Below are 18,078 nucleotides of genomic sequence, written 5' to 3'. Positions count from 1 at the left end.
AGAGTTTATAAAAAGTTCCCATAGAAGCAGAACCAGAAAATCCTGAAAGGGGTCCTGTAATACAGGGCAAATTTTTTTTTCTTTTTTTGGTAAAGTGCCATATAATAAATAGTTTAGTTTTTGTAGGCCATAGTTTTTGTTGCAACTACTCATTGTAGTGAAAGAGTAAATGATACAGAAACAAATGGACATGGCTATGTTCCAACAAAGCTTTATTTAAGGACACAGACTTGAATTTCATAGAATTTTCACATCCCTCAGATTATTTTGTTTTTTCTTGACCAATGAAAAACTGTAAGAAACACTCTTAGCTAGTGGGCCTCACAAAAACAGGCAGTTGACAGGATTTGGCCCATTGTTTCTGTAGTTTGTGACACCCTGTTCCTAGAGGTGATGCATAGGTTTCCGTTGAAATTCACATTTTCCCTATAGGAACGCAGGAAGTAACATGGGAATATAATTATTTGAGCAGTAGCAGAGTTGCTGTGAAATAAGTTAATGTACATTGTGTGCCAAGAACAATGCCTATCATTATTATTATTATTATTATTATTATTATTCTGGAACTGAGGTCAGGTGCCCAGCTAAAGTCAGGATCAAAATCAATGTCTGGACTTGGCTCTGACGGGACTGTGCGCAGGGGAACTGTAGCCCCGCCCCCACTTCTGTGAGTTTTTGTGGGATTATGCTTGCACCCCGGTAGCTGTCACGGCCACAGGTCGGACTCCTCTCAGTAATTCCGCGAAAATTTGGAAATCTGGTGTACTTGTAGTTGGTGTTCACGTAGGGTAGAAAACAGCTGGGGAAAACAACCTTCAACTGGGGAAAACAACCTGAGCCACATCCCCTGGTCAATAAGCAACAACGAGGGGACAGAGTCATAATCGCAGGAGGGATCAGTGGGCCCAGGGAAATCTTCTAAAGTTGCGCATGCACATTAGTTAACAGAGCTGTCCTATAGTTAACTTTTCCTCACTATCACTAAAATACGCTCCCTTAGGCGGAGATTTAAGATGCTAATAAGACCTGCGATGCATGAAGCAGCAGGTAGGTACACGGCGCAGGCGCAGTGCAGGACCCACCTCAACATACTTTGGGGTGGGAAAGGGGAGGGGTGGCCCCTAATCCCAAGAGCCTATAAAACCGCTGTACCTGTAAATCTGAGGGAGCCACATTCATTCTCTTTCCGAGCGTGTTCTCTGGGTGCACCAAGCTCTCGCTTTAATAAACCTTTCTGCAAAACTGTTTCGCCCACCCTCTTGATTTCTATCCTGAGAGGGGCAAGGACCCCCACGACAATAACATTCCTGGCTACCTTAGAGGGGACTCATTTTCCAGACTTTTCCGTGCTAAACGTCTCGCTCTTTGGACTCGGTGAGTCATTTTACCCCGGCCTCTCGGAACTTGATTTCTCCTCCCTCAATTCTTTCCATATCTCTGACTTTTCTTTCTTTCCCCCTCTTCCGGTCAGCCAGATCCTGGTTCCTGTGCCTTGGAGTCTTGGTTTCACTTCCCCTTTCCCTTGACTATCCGGACGTCCTGGTTAACTTCTGAGGCCCTGTTGTTAGGGTGCACACTCTTTGCCTAGGTAAGAAGGGGTGTCCCCCTTAGAGACCCAGTGCTTGCTTCTGTAGTGGCCCTACCCCTGGTCTGGCTTTGATCTAGCCATATATCTCTGTTCCCCACCTTTCTCATTCCCTCCCTCCGGCGGCTTTCAAGTCGTCTGATTATTTTTCTTGATTACTGACTTCTTTCTGGGGTTGAGATTTTTGCAATCTGTGTATTCGACTTTCACGACACAACTCTGGTCATCTGTTTTACATTCATTATCCCTGGAACTCTTCCAAGTCCTGGCAGAGGCTTTTGTTGTTGATCCCCCCACACACACCCCCACCAACTCTTTCGTTTGTCTCATCAGACATCTTTTGACTTGTTTTCACGACTTCATCCGGTACAAAAGTTTCAAGAAACCTTTGGGGTCCCTCATCTTTCTCTGGCAAAGTGCCGTGGGCCAGCATTACTTAGGTGTCCTAACTCTTTCTACCTCCACAGATTTCATCTGCCCCTTTGGGAACAAACTCTTTGGGACCAGGGACGATTCAACAAATTTTAAGTGCTAAACGTAGGGGAGTCCACCTGCCTCTTGGTCCACTTATAATTGGACATCAACTCTCTGTTCAGAAACTTGGCAGAATTAAGTCTTACAAGATTTTTCTCTCAGTAACTTTCAGGTTTTTACAGATATAACCAGAAACATAAACAGCCACTATTGCCTGAGGCTGAAATAACTGAAGGGGGGGAGGAGAAAGGTACTTTTAAAAACACAAGCAGCTAATCTCACAAGATGGACACCCCCCTTTGCCCAACCTCCCTAAAACTGTCAAGGACAAATGGAAAATCTTAAGTCCTCTCTACAATTATTAATAATTTTGTCTATGTGTATGATCTCTGATGTCTGTGTTTGTCTGTGTTTTATATATGATATAGTATTTTTGCCTCTGGATGGTATTACTCGTTTATAATGTTTAATTGGCTTGAAAACATTAAGCACTTACATAAATAAATAAATAAATAAATAAATAAATAAATAAATAGAAACTGACCCAAGTACTTTTCAGAATCATGTGATCTAGGAAAATATTTGATACTAAGGCTGGCTGAAGCTTTAGTTAAATGGACATGACTTTTAGAGTTATTGACATTAAATATGGCATCTTTTGTTTCACCCAGGTTTAGAAAATAAACTCTTATTACCTTTGTTACAAAATTTGTCAGGAAAATAGCTTGGTTAATAATTGACTTTGAAATCTCATAGTTATTTAAAAATAAAGATATAGCAAAAATAAAAGGTTGTTAATAAAACTTTTCAGTAATAATAATGTTATATTTTCATGCTTAAACGTGGTTTCCCAAATTCTTTTGGTAACTTGAAACCTTAGAGTTTTACTAAGTTAAGTGATAAAAATTATTGAATGTCTAGATATTTCAAAATAACATAAAATGCTAAAACATTAATTATTAGATAAGTCTGAGTTCACTTACTTTTGGCTCCGCCCCCCTCTTATTCCACCTCCCCACCCCCCACTCTTTCTCAGTGGACACGCTCCTACGCATAGGACATGCTGGTTTTATAAGCCTTGCTCTCCCTGAGACTGAGGCAGTCTGCTCGCTGCTCTTGGCAGCACCGTGGCAGCCCAGCTCCAGGGAGAGCTGTTGTTCACGATCGTAGCTGTAGAGGGCGCAGCTCACTGGGCCATGTGGGAATCGAACTGGCGACCTCGGTGCTCCAACCACCTGAGCCACCAGGCCGGCCCTACTTTTGGGTTTTTATTTCAGAAAAGCTGAAAGATAAATTAGAAGCTGTTGGTGAATATGTCTTGTACTTTATTAAAAATGTTTCTAAAAAATTGTAAATATATTGCCAACAAAAGCCTATATGCTTCTAGAGTTTATGAAATATATTCATAAGTTTGCCAATCTGAAGAGTACTAGTTGCTTACTTGTTAGTAATCAAGGTTTCTAAGAGTTAAAAATTCTAATTAAGATGGAAAGAAACTATCTATTTTTGGTAATAAAGGAATAAGGTATATACTTTTTTTTTTAAGATTTTATTGGGGAAGGGGAACAGGACTTTATTGGGGAACAGTGTGTACTTCCAGGCCTTTTTTCTAAGTCAAGTTGTTGTCCTTTCAATGTTAGTTGTGGAGGGTGCCGTTCAGCTTCAAGTTGTTATCCTTTCAGTCTTAGCTGTGGAGGGCGCAGCTCAGCTCCAGGTCCAGTTGCCGTTGCTAGTTGCAGGGGGCACAGCCCACCATCCATTGTGGGAGTCAAGGAATTGAACTGGCAACCTTGTGGTTGAGAGCCCACTGGCCCATGTGGGAATCGAACAGGCAGCCTTCGGAGTTAGGAGCATGGAGCTCCAACCCCCTGAGCCACCAGGCTGCCCCCCCCATATGGAGCTCCAACCCCCTGAGCCACCAGGCTTCCCCCCCCATATGGAGCTCCAACCCCCTGAGCCACTGGGCTGGCCCCCCCGATATGAACTTTTTGATCAAGTATGTTTGACAAACTTCCCAAGATTCAAAATTTAAAGGGAGTCATTTTCTTGAGATTTTTAAGAACTTTGGAGTTTTTCAGAAGGATCCCTAAAACACCTCAAAGACCTGTTTCATCTCTTTATAAAACAACAAAAACAACAACAATAATAATAATAATTAGGCCTATTAAATACGTTAAATGACATGGTAAGCATTGCCAAATAAATGATACTTAACCTTTGATTACATTAGATAGCTATGTTAATATAAATGTTAGAAAATTTACAGTTTTTCTGTCACTGAAAGTTATGACATTTATCATGTCCTTTAAATGTAAACGCCCAGTAACGAATCAAAACATTGCCCACAGAGACTGAAGAAAAAGTGGACTTTTTAAAAATGTGAACTGCTATATAAGTTTCCTTGCCAAAATTTATAAAAGAGCTACAGGTTTTATAAAACTACTAAATGACTGTATGTGAAAAATAAGATATATATTTTTGGTAAAGAAAGGTATGAGACAGAGATATGCTGTTGTTGAAAAAATTTTCATATATAGTTAAACTAATACTGGAACAGATAACTGAGTCAATTACATTATTTATATGTATATATATGTGTAAACTCTCACTAGATCTTTAACTATGTCATTTTTAAGTATTTAGTCATTTGCAGACAATTATTGTTTTTACCATGATGTTTCATCTTCAGAAAAGTTCATGAGGGAAAAAAAAAACCTGAAACTCTAAGATACAAAATTTCAGAGACTCAACAAATCCATATGTGACTGAATTTAAAGGTAACGACTCTTGGATGTTTAATGCCTTGTGATATCAGCCCCAATAAAGGTACCAGATTTAAAAGAATACTTTCCTTGGACAGGTATTGCAATGACCACCACAGCAATATTAGATTATAAAATTGCTCTTGACTATATCCTAGCTAAGCAAGATGGGGTTTGCTCTGTTGTACTTGGATAAAGCACCTCTGGTAAACTAGAGTTGAAACTAGATAAAATCTGGGCACAAGCCAAATGAGTATAAATACAGATAACTGCCCTCAGCCTTTAAGTATTGTCTCTTGGTTCAGATCTAGTCTTTAAATTGGACTTAACATTTTGTTTGTTAAGGGGAAAAACAAACAAACAGAAACACTAAGAAACCTTCCAACCTGTGCAAAGGTACCAAAAGGAATCCAGTTGGTGTATTCTGGATATAGGTGGAAAAACTAGTACAAATATAAATACAAATTTGAAAAAAAAAAACCCAAAAAAACGATGATGGCCTCTGTGCTGGCACTCTCATTGCTTAAATGTGGCCTACGGCTGCTAGAAGACTACTTTCCCTCCTAAGTGGGACATGAATTACTGGGAATCCAGGAGGGACTGACGTTAGCATGACATACTCAAAATGAGCCATCCTGACAACGGAAGACCAATGCTGCCTTTAAAAACTGATTAGTGGCGTTCTGAAGATTAATGAGCAATGCTTTCAAAGCAAGATCTTGATCAAAAGGAAGAAACTAAACAATAACATAAAAGGAGCCACTTTAAAATGGAGCCAGAGCTGCCATGCCAGAGGAACTACCTTGCACGTCTTATGCCTCAAACCTTAGAATATGACAATAGGGTAAAACCATCCATAGACTGGGCCTAGACAACCTTGTTCAAAAAAGAAAAGGGGGGGGGCCTTGCCGGTTAGCTTAATTGGTTAGAGCGCGGTGCTCTTAAACAACAAGGTTGCCAGTTCGATCCCTATATGGGCCACTGTGAGCTGCACCCTTCACAACTAGATCGAAACAACTACTTGACTGAAAGCTGATGGGTCCTGGAAAAACACTTTAAAAAAAACAAAACTGTTTGCAAGGATGAAATGTGGCTATATATCTTAACTGGCTCTCTGAATCCTTTAGAAAATATACTAACATATACCCAAAGTCTGATGAGGGCCAGACACTCCTGGATATACATTTCATAACTCAGGTTGTGCCAAATATTCAGAAGAAGCTCCAGAAGTTGGAAGCGGGACCCTAGACCCCGCAGGCTGCTTTGGTGTCAGAAGCCTTCAAGGTTTTTAATAGTCAGGACTGGTCGGAGAAGGCTAAAAAGAGCAAGAGAGGAAAAAAAGGGGAGAAAAAAAAAAGGAAGGGATAAATATTGGCTGCAATAACCTGGAGACCACCTCAAAGTGACCCCAGACAATAGAGAACTTTCAGGCCAGGATGCACCCACACACACACACCCCAGATGGTGCCATTGCGACTGAGGCACAATCAATGTGCATACTGCAAAAAGAAGGGACCTCTTAAGTCCTTCCCCCTCATGGCTAGCCTCTGGGTTGAGAAAACCACTTCCTCCAACTGAGGAGGCCAGAGCACTTGACCGGCTCCAGTTCCAGAAAGATCCATTGCCATCATAACAGCGGAGCCTCGGTCACCCTCAATATGCCAGGTAGAAAAAGTACATTTTGTTAGATATTGGAGCCGCCTACTCTGTCCAGCCCATTGGGCCTCTCTAATACTAACTGCACAGTGACGGGAATAGAGGGCCAGCCTAAGGTAAGACAATTTACTTTTCCTTTATTTATGATACTGGGTCTAAGATTATAACTCCTTTCCTAAATGTTCCTGAGTGTCCCATTCCTTTAACTGGCCACAAGTTATTGTCTAAATTGGGAGCCTCTCCAATGGAACAAAACTGGTTAGCAGGCTTATGAGAATGTAAGAGGCTGAATTAGGACGAGCCCCTACTTTGGGGCTTCCAGATTTAAAAAAAAAAAAAAGCCTTTTTCCCTTTATGTACACAAAAGACTAGGCCAATCTTCTAACCCAAAGATTGGGAGCTGTGCAGAGACCAGTGTCCTATTTTTCAAAACAACTGGACCTATGGCCCAAGGATGGCCTCAGAGCCATAGTGGCCATGGCCCTCACAGTCAGGGAGGCCCCCAAACTGACTTTGGGACAACCTCTCAAAGTCTTTACACCTCATCAGATCCAGGACATGTTAGAAGTAAAGGGACATCCTGGCTAACTGGAGGGAAGCTTACTCAATACCAGGCTCTATTGCTAGAGACTCTGGACCTTACTTTAAGGGCATGTCAGACTTTAAACCCTGCCACTGTGCTTCCCTCAGCTACAAGCAAAGTCTTAGAACACACTTATGTAAAAACCCTAATTGAATGGACCTACAAGATACCCCTTTGGGAAACCCAGATGAGGAGTGGTTGACAGATGGCAGCAGTTTTGTAAAAAAAAAAAAAAAAAAAAAAAAAAAAAATATATATATATATATATATATATATATATATATATATATATATATATATATATATATATATATATATATATATCTCAAAAAACAAAATATGCAGGGCCGGCCCGGTGGCTCAGGCGGTTAGAGCTCCATGCTCCTAACTCCGAAAGCTGCCAGTTCGATTCCCACATGGGCCAGGGGCTCTCAACCACAAGGCTGCCGGTTCAACTCCTCGAGTCCCACAAGGGATGGTGGGCAGTGCCCCCTGCAACTAAAATTGAACACAGCACCTTGAGCTGAGCTGCCTCCCGGATGGCTTGGTTGGTTGGAGCACGGGTTCTCAACCACAAGGTGGCCGGTTTTGACTCCCGCAAGGGATGGTGGGCTGCGCCCCCTGCAACTAGACCTGCAACTGAGCTGCACCCTCCACAACTAAGACCGAAAGGACAACAACTTGAAGCTGAACGGCACCCTCCACAACTAAGATTGAAAGGACAACAACTTGACTTGGAAAAAAGGCCTGGAAGTACACACTGTTCCCCAATAAAGTCCTGTTCCCCTGCCCCAATAAAATCTTTAAAAAAAAAATATGCTGTTGTCGGTCTAAACTGGATTATAGAGGCAAAAGCACTTCCTCCAAGCATAAGAAGCCCTCCAGGGCCTTCAAACTTCCTTAAATTCACTGGCAAATGTAGTCTTTGACAATAGACCAGCTATCTGCTGGCGGAGCAGGGGGTGTAATCTGCGCTGTCTTTAATAAAACCTGCTACACTTATATTAACAACTCAGGGAGAGTCAAAACAAGTATATAGACCTGTCGATAAGCCAACATCCAGGCTACATCGCTATAACCAAGACAGAATCCTAACAGAATCTGGTCGATGGTTAAGAGCGCCATCTACAGCCTTATTTGGTTTTTACCCATTTTAAGGCCTTTAATAATTATCCTACTATTGCTGCTCTTTGGTCCTTGTCTATTTAACCTCCTTGTCAAGTTTGTTTCTTCCAGCCTTCACCAGTTTCATGAAACACGTGCAAGGGTTCCAGCCAATCCTGACCAATGAAATACCAGGCTCAGGAGCGTATCCAGCCTTGGATCAGGTTGCCAGAGATTTCTACTTCTCCTGGGTTTAGGGTCCTGACAAAGTCCCTCTATCAGCACGAAGTAGTTTCAGATAAGACCTTCGACCCAACCCCTTTAAGATTAAGAAGAATAAAAATCTCTTAGTGGGGAATATAGTCTGTGGTCACATAATGTAGTCATGCAGAACCTTGACTCACATCCCCTAGCCAATAAATAACAATGAGCGGACAGAACCATAATCGCAGAAGAGATAAGCGGGCCCAGGGAAAGTTGCTAAAATCACGCTTGCACATTAGTTAAAAGAGCAGTCCTATAATTAACTTTTCCTCATTATGATAATAAGAAATACTCCCCTAGGCAGAGATTTAGGATGCTAATGAGACCTGCGATGCATGAAGTAGCAGGTAGGTACACAGCGCAGGTGCAGTGCAGGATCCACCTCAACATACTTTGGGGAAGGGAAAGGAAAGGAGTGTCCCCTAATACCATGAACCTATAAAACCACTGAATCTGTAAACCTGAGGGAGCCACATCCATTCTCTTTCTGAGTGAGCTCCCTTGGTGCATCAAGCTTTCGCTTTAATAAATCTTTCTCTCTGCAAAACCGTTTCACTCTTGGTTTCTGTTCTGACAGTGGCGAGGACCCCTGCACAGGAAACATACTAGAGAAGTGTGCTAACTTGCTAAGATTGGCCATTTCAACGTGGGAGGCGGGACGACAGGCATAATGGTGGTCTGACATTGGCCACTGAGCTGGTAAGAAAATGGCCATGGCTACCCATAGGCTGGCGCAGAAAGAGGCGAGGAAGCATGGGCGGGACTTCAGCAACTGGCATGCGTGGTGTAGTGTGACGCTTACTTGTGATTGGCCCATAACGTCGGTGTGTAGCTTTGTTCAGTGATTGGCCGAAAGATAGGATGCCGGTTTTTTATAATTGGCTAATGCCTCTTGGGGGTGGGCAAAGTGGAGAGCCAAGCGGTCAGCGATTGGCCAACACCGCGCGGGACGGACATTTCGGGCGCGGCGGGGACGCATGACTAGTAGGCGCTGGCCCGGTGCCCCGGCGCGCGGATTCCTGGTCCTGGCACGCGATGGCGTCGGGCAGTGGGCGCTGGCTGCGCGGCCTGTGGGCAGCGGGGCAGCCACTGTTCCAAGGCCGTGCGCTGCTCGTCACCAACACGCTGGGCTGCGGCGTTCTTATGGCGACCGGGGACGGCGTGCGCCAGTCCTGGGAGATCCGCTCCCGGCCCGGCCAGAAGTTCGACCCGCGGCGTTCAGGTGAGTTGACGGGCGCTGTTGGCCCTTAACCCCGGAGAACCTTTGACCCTGACCTCGGATTTGAAGACCCCTAGACCAGATCCGCGGGCCTGACCCCTAACCTGTAGCTTTAGTGTTCGGCAGGACCCTGGATCTCCGCGTGCACCCTAGAACCTAACAGCCGCCCCCGGGTCTCCCCTCTCACTCGTGTTTATAACCTGTCCTCCTCCCACCCCAGATCTCTGTCCTATTCCTTCTCCGGGTCTCCATCTCGTCCTAGCCCGGGTCTCTGTCCTCTCCCTTATCTTGGGTTTCTCTACACTCCCACCCTCTGAGTCGTCCCCTCCCATACCAACGTTTTCTGTCTATTCCAATCCTGTGGGTCTCGTCACCACCCACCCCCTCGGGCGCTTCCCTCCCTCCTGCACTGAGGGACCGAGCACTGAGCTCGGGAGGCTGCACCCGGAGTAGTCTGGGAGCATTCTGGCCCCAAAGTTCCCTTCCCGCTGTGCCTCGGTTTTCTCCTCTGGAAACCAGGGCAAAGGTAGAACACCCTCGCAGGATGAAGGGTTGAGGTGAGATGTAAAAGGAGCCCTGGAATAGTGCCTGGCGGTGGATCTGGTAATGGAAGAATATCTGGGTGGGCTCTGGGAGGGTGTCAGGCTTACCCAGGTCTTAGCCAGGGAGGGAGTGGATTGAGGGGTTTGCTGGACTTACGTGGCCCCCCTGATTCTTGCATTACCCTCAGCGAGCATGTTTGCGGTGGGCTGCAGCATGGGTCCCTTCCTGCACTACTGGTACCTCTGGCTGGACCACCTGCTCCCTGCGTCTGGCCTCCGTGGCCTTCCAAACATCCTCAGGAAGGTCCTTGTGGACCAGCTGGTGGCCTCTCCCATGCTGGGTGTCTGGTACTTCTTGGGTAAGGAGCCCGATGAGCTTGGGCTTTACAAACCCTCATAGATTGGGAGGGACAAAGCCAGACTTGTATTAAGAAGGATGCAGAGGTACATTTCTGATGTACCTCCTGTGTGGGTGGCCCTGGACTGGAGTGTGGGTCACAGTGGTGACAGGAGAGACCCAGTGGGGCAGGTGTAGGTGTGAATGGCAGAATCACAGACAACGGTTCTAAATGTAGGAGGGATGAGGAGAGTGTCTGTCTGATGGGACTGCCCCGGACGGTTGTTGGGAGGGCTTCCTAAAGGAGAGGAACTTAGCTGAGACTTGAAATAGGAACCAGCAGCCAGAGAAGCAGAACAGCCCATGCAAAGGCCCTAAGGCTGAAGGAAGAGGGGCTGAGTGAGACTAGGGTTTGATGGCGTGCAGTCATCCCAGTTTTTAGCCCTGGGAAGAAAGTTGCTCATTTCCCATCCCCCAGGACTGGTAATAATAAAACAGCCTCAGCCTTAGGAAGGGTGTGTCTCCATCCTTCCTGGTATGTGTTTATTTGTAGTCTGTCTCCCTCACTGGGACCTACTTGCTCAGTGTTGTTTCCTCACACCGGCCACCCTACTGTACCGCTCTTCCTACTGCCAAGCTTTTAAATGTCCTGGTTCCTCAGCTTGGGAGACTGTCCCTCAGGGTCCCGCCCACTTCATTATTGGGACTCACCAGCCTCTGACACTCTCATTTCCTTCCCAGGTCTTGGCTGCCTAGAGGGCCAGACCCTGGACCAGAGCTGCCAGGAGCTGCGGGACAAATTCTGGGAATTCTACAAGGTAGGCGTACTCTCCCAAACGCCTCCCATCCTGTTCATTCCCCTCTCCCTTCCATCTATCCTGCCCCACACCTTGCAGCCATCAGGCCCCACCCAGGTCCCTTTGGCCCATCCCTTGCCGTACTCTGAACCTCCCCACAGGCTGACTGGTGCGTGTGGCCCGCTGCGCAGCTGGTGAACTTCCTCTTCGTGCCCCCCCAATTCCGAGTCACCTACATCAACGGACTGACACTGGGCTGGGACACATACCTCTCCTACCTGAAGTACCGGTGAGCGCAGTGGGTGGATCAGGTTCCCAGGGGACTCCTCAGGGGCCACACATGTGAGCCCCACATGGCAGTATAGCTACCCTCCAGCGTGGGAGCCTCCTGTGCTCTTGACAACCTGCACCCTGGAGTGGGTGGGTGGGGAGCTGATCACCAACAGGATGAATACCGAGCCCCTCTCAGCTATCTGATGGGACCTTGGCCAGGTCCCTGCCACATCTTTCCAGTGAGGCTGACCTCAGCCCCCAGTCAAGTGGAGGAGGGCTCCGTGAAGAGGAGCCTGAAGGACCAATGCAGCATGTGGCCAGACCCTCTTGTGAGGACAGATCCCAGGTACCCTAACGCCACCTGGCTGAGTGCCCCTGGGCATCATGCAGACTGAGCTACCCTGCCTCCCAACCGGATGCCAGACTGGGCATGACCACCAGCTGACCACCAGCCTGGGCAGTAAGGGGAATGGGCGCCTGAAACAGGCCAGGCTAGGGTCCTAGGCCAAGTCCCAGCCCCACCCCCGTTCCTGGGCATCTGGCTGGGATACCCCTTCCAAGCCTACTACCAGGCCTCAATTTCCCCATCTGGAACATAGCCATGAAGCTGGGTAGTCATCCCCCAGCCCTTCTCACCCAGAGCCTCAGGGACTAGGATATCCCATCCTCAGCACTGGGCCCCAGCTACCCAGTCAGTCCCAAGCCCCAACCCCTCAGCACTACTGTGGACTGGGCTCTGGGCCCTGGAACCAAGGTGGGGACATCACCCATCCCCTCAGAGCAGGGTCTGGCCTGGAGTTGGCCCCCAGGATCTGGAGCCTTAGGCAGGGCTAGGCAGCGCCAGTGTCATGCTCTGGTCACGAACTGTGGAAACGATTAAATTCTATCTGTAATTGAAAGTCTTGTGGATGACCACGCCAGTGCTGGAAGGTGGCACTCATAGGGACACAGCATTGTCCATTTGCTTTATTGGGTGTGTGTAGTGTTGTCATGACATCTCCTGGGGGACTGGGGGCACATTTGACACTCATGACATCAGATAGGTCTGGTGGTGGGGATGGGGGGTCCTAGGGTGCTGAGTACCCACAGCAGCCTCCCCTCCAAGAAAAAAGGTACAACCTTGGGGGTCCAGGAGCCAGGCGGGCCATTGCCCAGTTCCGACCCACCCTGTGGTCCATGCTGAGACTCCACTATGGCCTCAGCCCCCCATGTCACAGCCAAGGGTCTGGCAGGCTTGGCTACCTCCCATCATCCAGTCACCCTGCCCTCGGGTATCATCTGGTCCCTCTTTAAAAACCGAGAACTATTGATGGGGGGTGAATTTTTAAAAAGGTGAGGTCTGGAGAGGAGGGTGAGTGGTAAGTTCGAGGGGCCACGCCACGCCACGCCACGGCAGAGCGGGGGACAGGGCTATATGTACAGGGGTGAGGTGCCGAGCCCCCAGTGGACATCTCCAATAAATAAATAAATAAATAAATAGCTACAATAATAAATAAGGGTGATGGGCTAAATCGGGGGCAGGGGTCTCGCGCCCACAGCCGGGGGTGGGGGGCATCCAGGTCAGGCCTGGGGGAGGACAGGGGGTGGGGTGGGGAGGCAGGGCTGGGGACCAGGATGGGCCAGCTAGCTCTCAACAAGCGCAGTCCTGGTGTGGAGGCGCCTGCTGGTCCGTGAGCTGTGGGCCCTGCTTGGCGCCTGTAACCGCGGGGTCGGCCGTGTCCAGCGACTCAGACATCTTCTCGCAGATGACATCTACCAGGCGCTCAAAGGTCTGCTTGACGTTAATGTTGTCCTTGGCGCTTGCCTCAAAGAATTCGAACCCTACGGTCAGGGAGGGGAGGGGTGAGACCCTGGGCCCCCCCACTCCCAGAGACGATCCTCTGAGGCCAGAAATACCCGGCGATTCCCAGTGCTGACCATACCAGAAAGGCACTGGCAGGCCCCATGGGGAAGTAACAGTGAACTGAGTCAGCCCTGTATTTCTTGCACTCCTTTCTTGACCCTAAAACTGTCTTCTTACTGTCCCTAGGGCCCTGGCAAGATCCACTCCTCTCTTCCCCACCACTCAGCCCAGCCCCATGCACTGACCCTGGTGGCATCTGACACTCAGATCTGGCCATGCCCCCCCCCCCCCCCCCCCCGCCCCCTTCACACTCATTCCTTGTTGCCCTCAGAATAGTCCCAGCTCTTCACAGGGTCAGGCCTTACGTGATCAGCCACCCAGTGAGCCTCATGTTGCAGCTATGTAAGACTATTTGCCAACATTCATAGGCTCTTTGCCCAAACTGTTTCTTCTCCCTGAAGGACCACCCTTTCTTCAAGTACCAGGTACAGTGTCTCCCCCATCCAAGAAGCCTTACTTATGCCAGGCAAAGCCTGGCTCTCCGCTGGACTCCCCCCAGCCCAGGTCCTTTTCTCTCTACCCCCACTAAACTGGAGGCCTTTTGTGGGCCCAACAACACCCAACACAAAGTTGGGCAGTGAGGATATCAGAATGAATCAATAACTTCCTGCAGAGTGAATTATACACATCCATCAAGGTCCACCTTGCAGAAAATATAAATAGTCTAGATTGGAATCCAGGCCCCATCCCGGCTTTGCTGAGAGACCGTGCGTGTGTCCCCTCCTCTCTCAGGGCCTCAGTGTCCCTCTTCTAGCCGGTAGGTGTCTAGCCCCACTGGGCACTCACCAAGGTGGTCGGCCAGCTGCCGGCCGCGTTCCGATGACACCACCCGCTCATCCTCCATGTCACACTTGTTCCCCACCAGCAGCACCTGGGCATTGTCCCAAGAGTAGGTCTTGATCTGGGTCGACCTGGAGGAGGGGGCCACAGGGGCAGGTTAGGGCTTGGAGGATCCGAGCTCCACTTCCTCACCCCACTCATTATTCCTTGAACACAGCAGGTTCAGTTCTTCCTCCAGCCTCTGTCCTGCCAAGAGCACTCTCTGTGTCTCCGCTCCAGCAGTTCCCTGATTTGGAAACCCCACTTTTCCAGCAGCCTCCCATCCTTCCCAGATCTCTGTCTCTGGAGAGAAGAATTTCTCCTTCAGCAAAATCAGAACTTTTCTTAAAATTTATGATTCTTTTTAGGCAGAAAATGTAAATGTTTATGCCCTTTAACCTGTGCAAACTGTCCTTATATTTTCTGCACCCCCCTCTAGATTTTTTTCTATGTTTCTAGTTTCATTTTTCCACCTGAAATCCTTTTCTTCCCGTTATTTTTGAGCCAATGACACCGTGTTTTAATGATTATAGATTGATAGCAGGTCTGGGACCCCAATATTGTCATTTACATTTCTACCCGGAGGCTGGGGCTCCCTCATCAGCCTTTGCCCCAGGCTTTGCCCCAAGCCCAGCTCAGAACACAGTCTGAGAGGGGGTAGGTGTGTGCTCACCAGTCTTGCACAGCATTGAAGGACTCCTCGTTGGTGATGTCGTACATGAGGATGAAGCCCATGGCACCCCGGTAGTAGGCTGTGGTGATAGTTCGGTACCGTTCTTGCCCCGCCGTGTCCTATGGAAGAGGAGAAGGATGAGAGAGGACACACGTAAGCTCCACAGAGTGGAAACGAGCTCTGCGATTGTCCAGTCCAGCCCCCCTAAGGCCCAGAGAGAAGTAGGGGCTTCCCCCAGAGACACGGGAAGTCAGGAAGAGCCAGCCAGCTGCCTGCACTGAGAACTGGTGCTCAGTCATCCTACAGAGCTCAGTACCTGCAGAATTGTTCCCTCTCATCAATACACGTGTATAGGACACTGCCCTTGGCCACACCCTGCACTGGGCACTGGGGACACAGCTGTAAACAAAGTGGACAAAAATCACTGCCCCTGTGGAACTGACAGCTCAGTGCAGGAAACAGACAATAAACGTGAAAAGAAAAAAATACTCTGTCGGAGGGCAATAAGGATTAAGGAGGAAAATAAAGCCTGACTGGCATGGGCAGTGTAGGAGACATGTGGAGATCAGGGGAAGGACAACCCAGGCAAAAGGCACAGCCAGAGCAAAGATGCTGATGTGGGACCGCCTACTATGTTTGAGGAACAATAAGGAGGCTAAGGTGATGATGGAGGAAGACAGACCAGGGGGAAAATATCACAAGGATACACCAGGCAGCGTCTCCTAGGCCCAGGGAGAGATGCGGCTTTACCCTGCATGAAATGGGAGCCCTGGGAGGGCTGGGAACTAACAGGCTCCCTCAGGCCTCTGTGTGGTTGGGAGAGGTGTTTGGGGGAGGTAGCCAGGCAACCCTAGGGGAGGTACCTGTGCCTCTACCTGGCAATGAGTTTGGGGACCAAGATCTGGTGAAACCTCAGACATATGGAAGAACTTGCAGATGGGGGAAGTGAGGCACCAAGCCCATTCATGCTCCTGCCAATATCGAGGTAGGAGAGGACCCAGCGTTGTCTCCTCCCCCAGCCCTGGAGAGCACTGATTAGGCTCTGATGGAGGAGCAGGGGTGCTCTCTTCTGTGCCTCTGGCATATAGTAGGCACCTGATACATGCCCAGTGTATGAATGAATGAATCTAGACAAGAATGAGATGGGCAAAGCTAGGGCTGCTTTTCTGGGAAGGGAGCATGATGGAGCTGGGAGTTCCCCAGCTGGACCCACCCAGATCTGCAGCTTGATCCTCTTGTCATTGCGGTAGATGGTCTTGACCTTGAAGTCAATGCCCACAGTGCTGACGAAAGCGGGCGTGAAGGAGTCGTCTGCATAGCGGAAAAGGAAGGAGGTCTTGCCCACGCTGCTGTTGCCAATGATGAGGATCTTGAACATGTAATCGAAGTTCTGGTCCGAGGACTCCTTCTGCCCATAGCGCGAGTCTGTGGCTGACGCCATCTAAAGGTGCAGGGCACAGGCTAATGTGAAGGGTCCCCTGCCATTCCCAGGCTCAGGATGTAGAGAACACCGGAGCCACAGAGAGGGACTAGCATGCTGAGATTACCTTCATCCCACCAGAAGCCCCAGTACTAACTGTGAAGCCCAAGGCAGAGGGCGGGGCATGACCTTGAAAGGTGGGGGTGAGGGGTTCAGGAAGGAGCTCAAAGCAATGGGGATGGGGACACCCCTGCAGCCCCCTCCAGCAGGCCTGCACCCCAGATCCAGCTGTAACCCTAAACCCTACGACTGCCGCCAGGACCTACCATCAATCATTTGTTTCTCAGAACCGAGAGCCAGTGCACGTGCAGACTCGTACACACGTGGATGGTCCACGAGGGGATACACAGACGTCTGCAGCCCCTCTTCCCCCAGGCCCCCAGGCTGGCAGAGCTCAATCTGAGGCAGCTGCATCACATGATAGGGGCGGAGCGTGCGCACGCTCACGTGCACACAGCAGGGCACACACCCGTACAGGCGAGTGCACATATGAGGGTCGAATAGACGGCGCACAGGACAGAGACGCAGACACCTGTCTGCACACTGACACGCATATACAAATGTGGAAACCTACCCGTGCGCACGGCGCCCTCCACCCATGCAGGCGTGTACACGTCACCCACACGGTCAAGTATCCCCGTGCACATATGCACACGACTGTGCACGCACACACACAATCCACGCGTTTCCCTCCACACGCGTGCAGCAGGCACACACTTGGGTCAGTCCCTATGGGGTTATACGAACATACCCAGGAACACACGCAAGGGTACACAAAGACCGGCCGGCACAGGAGAGCGCGCACACGCGTGTGCACACCCCGCGCACGCGCACGCACAGCTTCCCGCAAGGCACTCGCCTCCCCTCCCCCTCCGCCGCAGAGCCGGGGGTGGGGGGGTACGGGGGGTGAGAATCGGACAAGTGGGGGAGCCAGAGCCCTATCTTTCCCCAGGCCCGCGACCACCGCATCCTTCCCCCCTTTAATACCCCCAACCTCGTCTCCCACCCCCGCCAGCCCACCAGTCAAATGAAGGTTATTTAGGTGCTCCCAGCGGGAGCGCACCGGGCCGCCCGGGAGCTCACCTTGCCTTGCACCGATGCGGTGGTGACTCTAGCGGCAGCGACTTTTTTGGCAGCAGAGTCTAGCCCCAATGAGCTGATGTGGGGCTGCGCGGCAGCGGCGGCAGTGGCAGCGGCTCAGGCCCCTGCAGTCCGCGGTGACGTCCTGCAAAGAGCGGGGCGGGGCCTCACATGCAGATACAGCCGTGACACCACCCTGGGGCGGAGCCGCGCATGGAGATATGGCCCACTGATGCCCGCAGAACCAGGAGGGGCGGGGCTCCCACGCAGATTGACGCACAAATAGAGCGGGGTCCAGCGTGCGTATCCAGTAACGGGTGGGAACGTTGCAGGAGGGGGAGGATAGCTTTCCGGCTCCGCCTCTCCTCAGTGTCATGGAGGCGGGGCTGCGCGTCATTCTCTCACTGGCTTAAGCACTCGAGCGACGGGCCGAGTAGCCAATCAAAAATTATCACCTTCCTCCTTGTGTCCAATGGTGGCTCCCTAGTGACTGAAGGGACGAGAGGCTGAGGCTGAGGCTGAGCCGG

The 18,078-nt window shown here is 49.6% G+C and overlaps 2 protein-coding genes and 1 long non-coding RNA gene across 4 annotated transcripts; 2 read left to right on the top strand and 1 right to left on the bottom strand.

Annotated features, from left to right (window-relative positions):
* The first annotated feature begins 1,021 nt into the window (after positions 1-1,021).
* Positions 1,022-5,894, top strand: LOC148755239 (uncharacterized). The gene is made up of 2 exons (XR_016019008.1): positions 1,022-1,374; positions 1,472-5,894. It is a non-coding gene; the product is annotated as an uncharacterized LOC148755239 (long non-coding RNA).
* A 3,170-nt stretch (positions 5,895-9,064) lies between these two features.
* MPV17L2 (MPV17 mitochondrial inner membrane protein like 2) lies at positions 9,065-12,495 on the top strand. The gene is made up of 5 exons (XM_019736947.3): positions 9,065-9,650; positions 10,378-10,548; positions 11,268-11,344; positions 11,485-11,612; positions 11,816-12,495. Exons 1-5 carry the CDS (start codon positions 9,464-9,466, stop codon positions 11,949-11,951), a joined length of 699 nt encoding a protein of 232 aa, XP_019592506.2. The 5' UTR covers positions 9,065-9,463; the 3' UTR covers positions 11,952-12,495.
* Positions 12,496-12,547: 52 nt separating this feature from the next.
* RAB3A (RAB3A, member RAS oncogene family) lies at positions 12,548-17,714 on the bottom strand. 2 transcript variants are annotated; one of them, XM_019736950.3, is made up of 5 exons: positions 17,555-17,714; positions 16,205-16,432; positions 14,992-15,110; positions 14,286-14,410; positions 12,548-13,417 (listed from the first exon to the last, which is right to left on the bottom strand). In XM_019736950.3, exons 2-5 carry the CDS (start codon positions 16,430-16,432, stop codon positions 13,227-13,229), a joined length of 663 nt encoding a protein of 220 aa, XP_019592509.1. In that variant the 5' UTR covers positions 17,555-17,714; the 3' UTR covers positions 12,548-13,226. The 2 variants fall into 2 exon arrangements, with proteins under 2 accessions (XP_019592509.1, XP_088648511.1); XM_088792385.1 differs by lacking the exon at positions 17,555-17,714 and adding an exon at positions 16,738-16,888.
* Positions 17,715-18,078: the final 364 nt, after the last annotated feature.

This window comes from Rhinolophus sinicus, chromosome 15 (genome assembly GCF_057876585.1).
Source record: "Rhinolophus sinicus isolate RSI-liver-muscle chromosome 15, RSI-T2T, whole genome shotgun sequence".
In the NCBI taxonomy this organism is placed as follows: Eukaryota; Metazoa; Chordata; class Mammalia; order Chiroptera; family Rhinolophidae; genus Rhinolophus; species Rhinolophus sinicus.
This window is presented reverse-complemented; position numbering and strand designations above follow the sequence as displayed.

What these genes read in the sequence shown, in the direction of transcription:
- RAB3A (XM_088792385.1), bottom strand. An exon ending in TTCAATGCTGTGCAAGACTG is followed by an intron (nt 14,411 to 14,991) that starts GTGAGCACACAC and finishes CCCCTCCTCCAG; the next exon opens with GTCGACCCAGATCAAGACCT. An exon ending in GCAGCTGGCCGACCACCTTG is followed by an intron (nt 13,418 to 14,285) that starts GTGAGTGCCCAG and finishes CCCTGACCGTAG; the next exon opens with GGTTCGAATTCTTTGAGGCA.
- MPV17L2 (XM_019736947.3), top strand. Translation starts at nt 9,464, where the DNA reads ATGGCGTCGGGCAGTGGGCGCTGGCTGCGCGGCCTGTGGGCAGCGGGG. An exon ending in AATTCTGGGAATTCTACAAG is followed by an intron (nt 11,345 to 11,484) that starts GTAGGCGTACTC and finishes ACCTCCCCACAG; the next exon opens with GCTGACTGGTGCGTGTGGCC. An exon ending in CTCTCCTACCTGAAGTACCG is followed by an intron (nt 11,613 to 11,815) that starts GTGAGCGCAGTG and finishes GACCTTGGCCAG; the next exon opens with GTCCCTGCCACATCTTTCCA.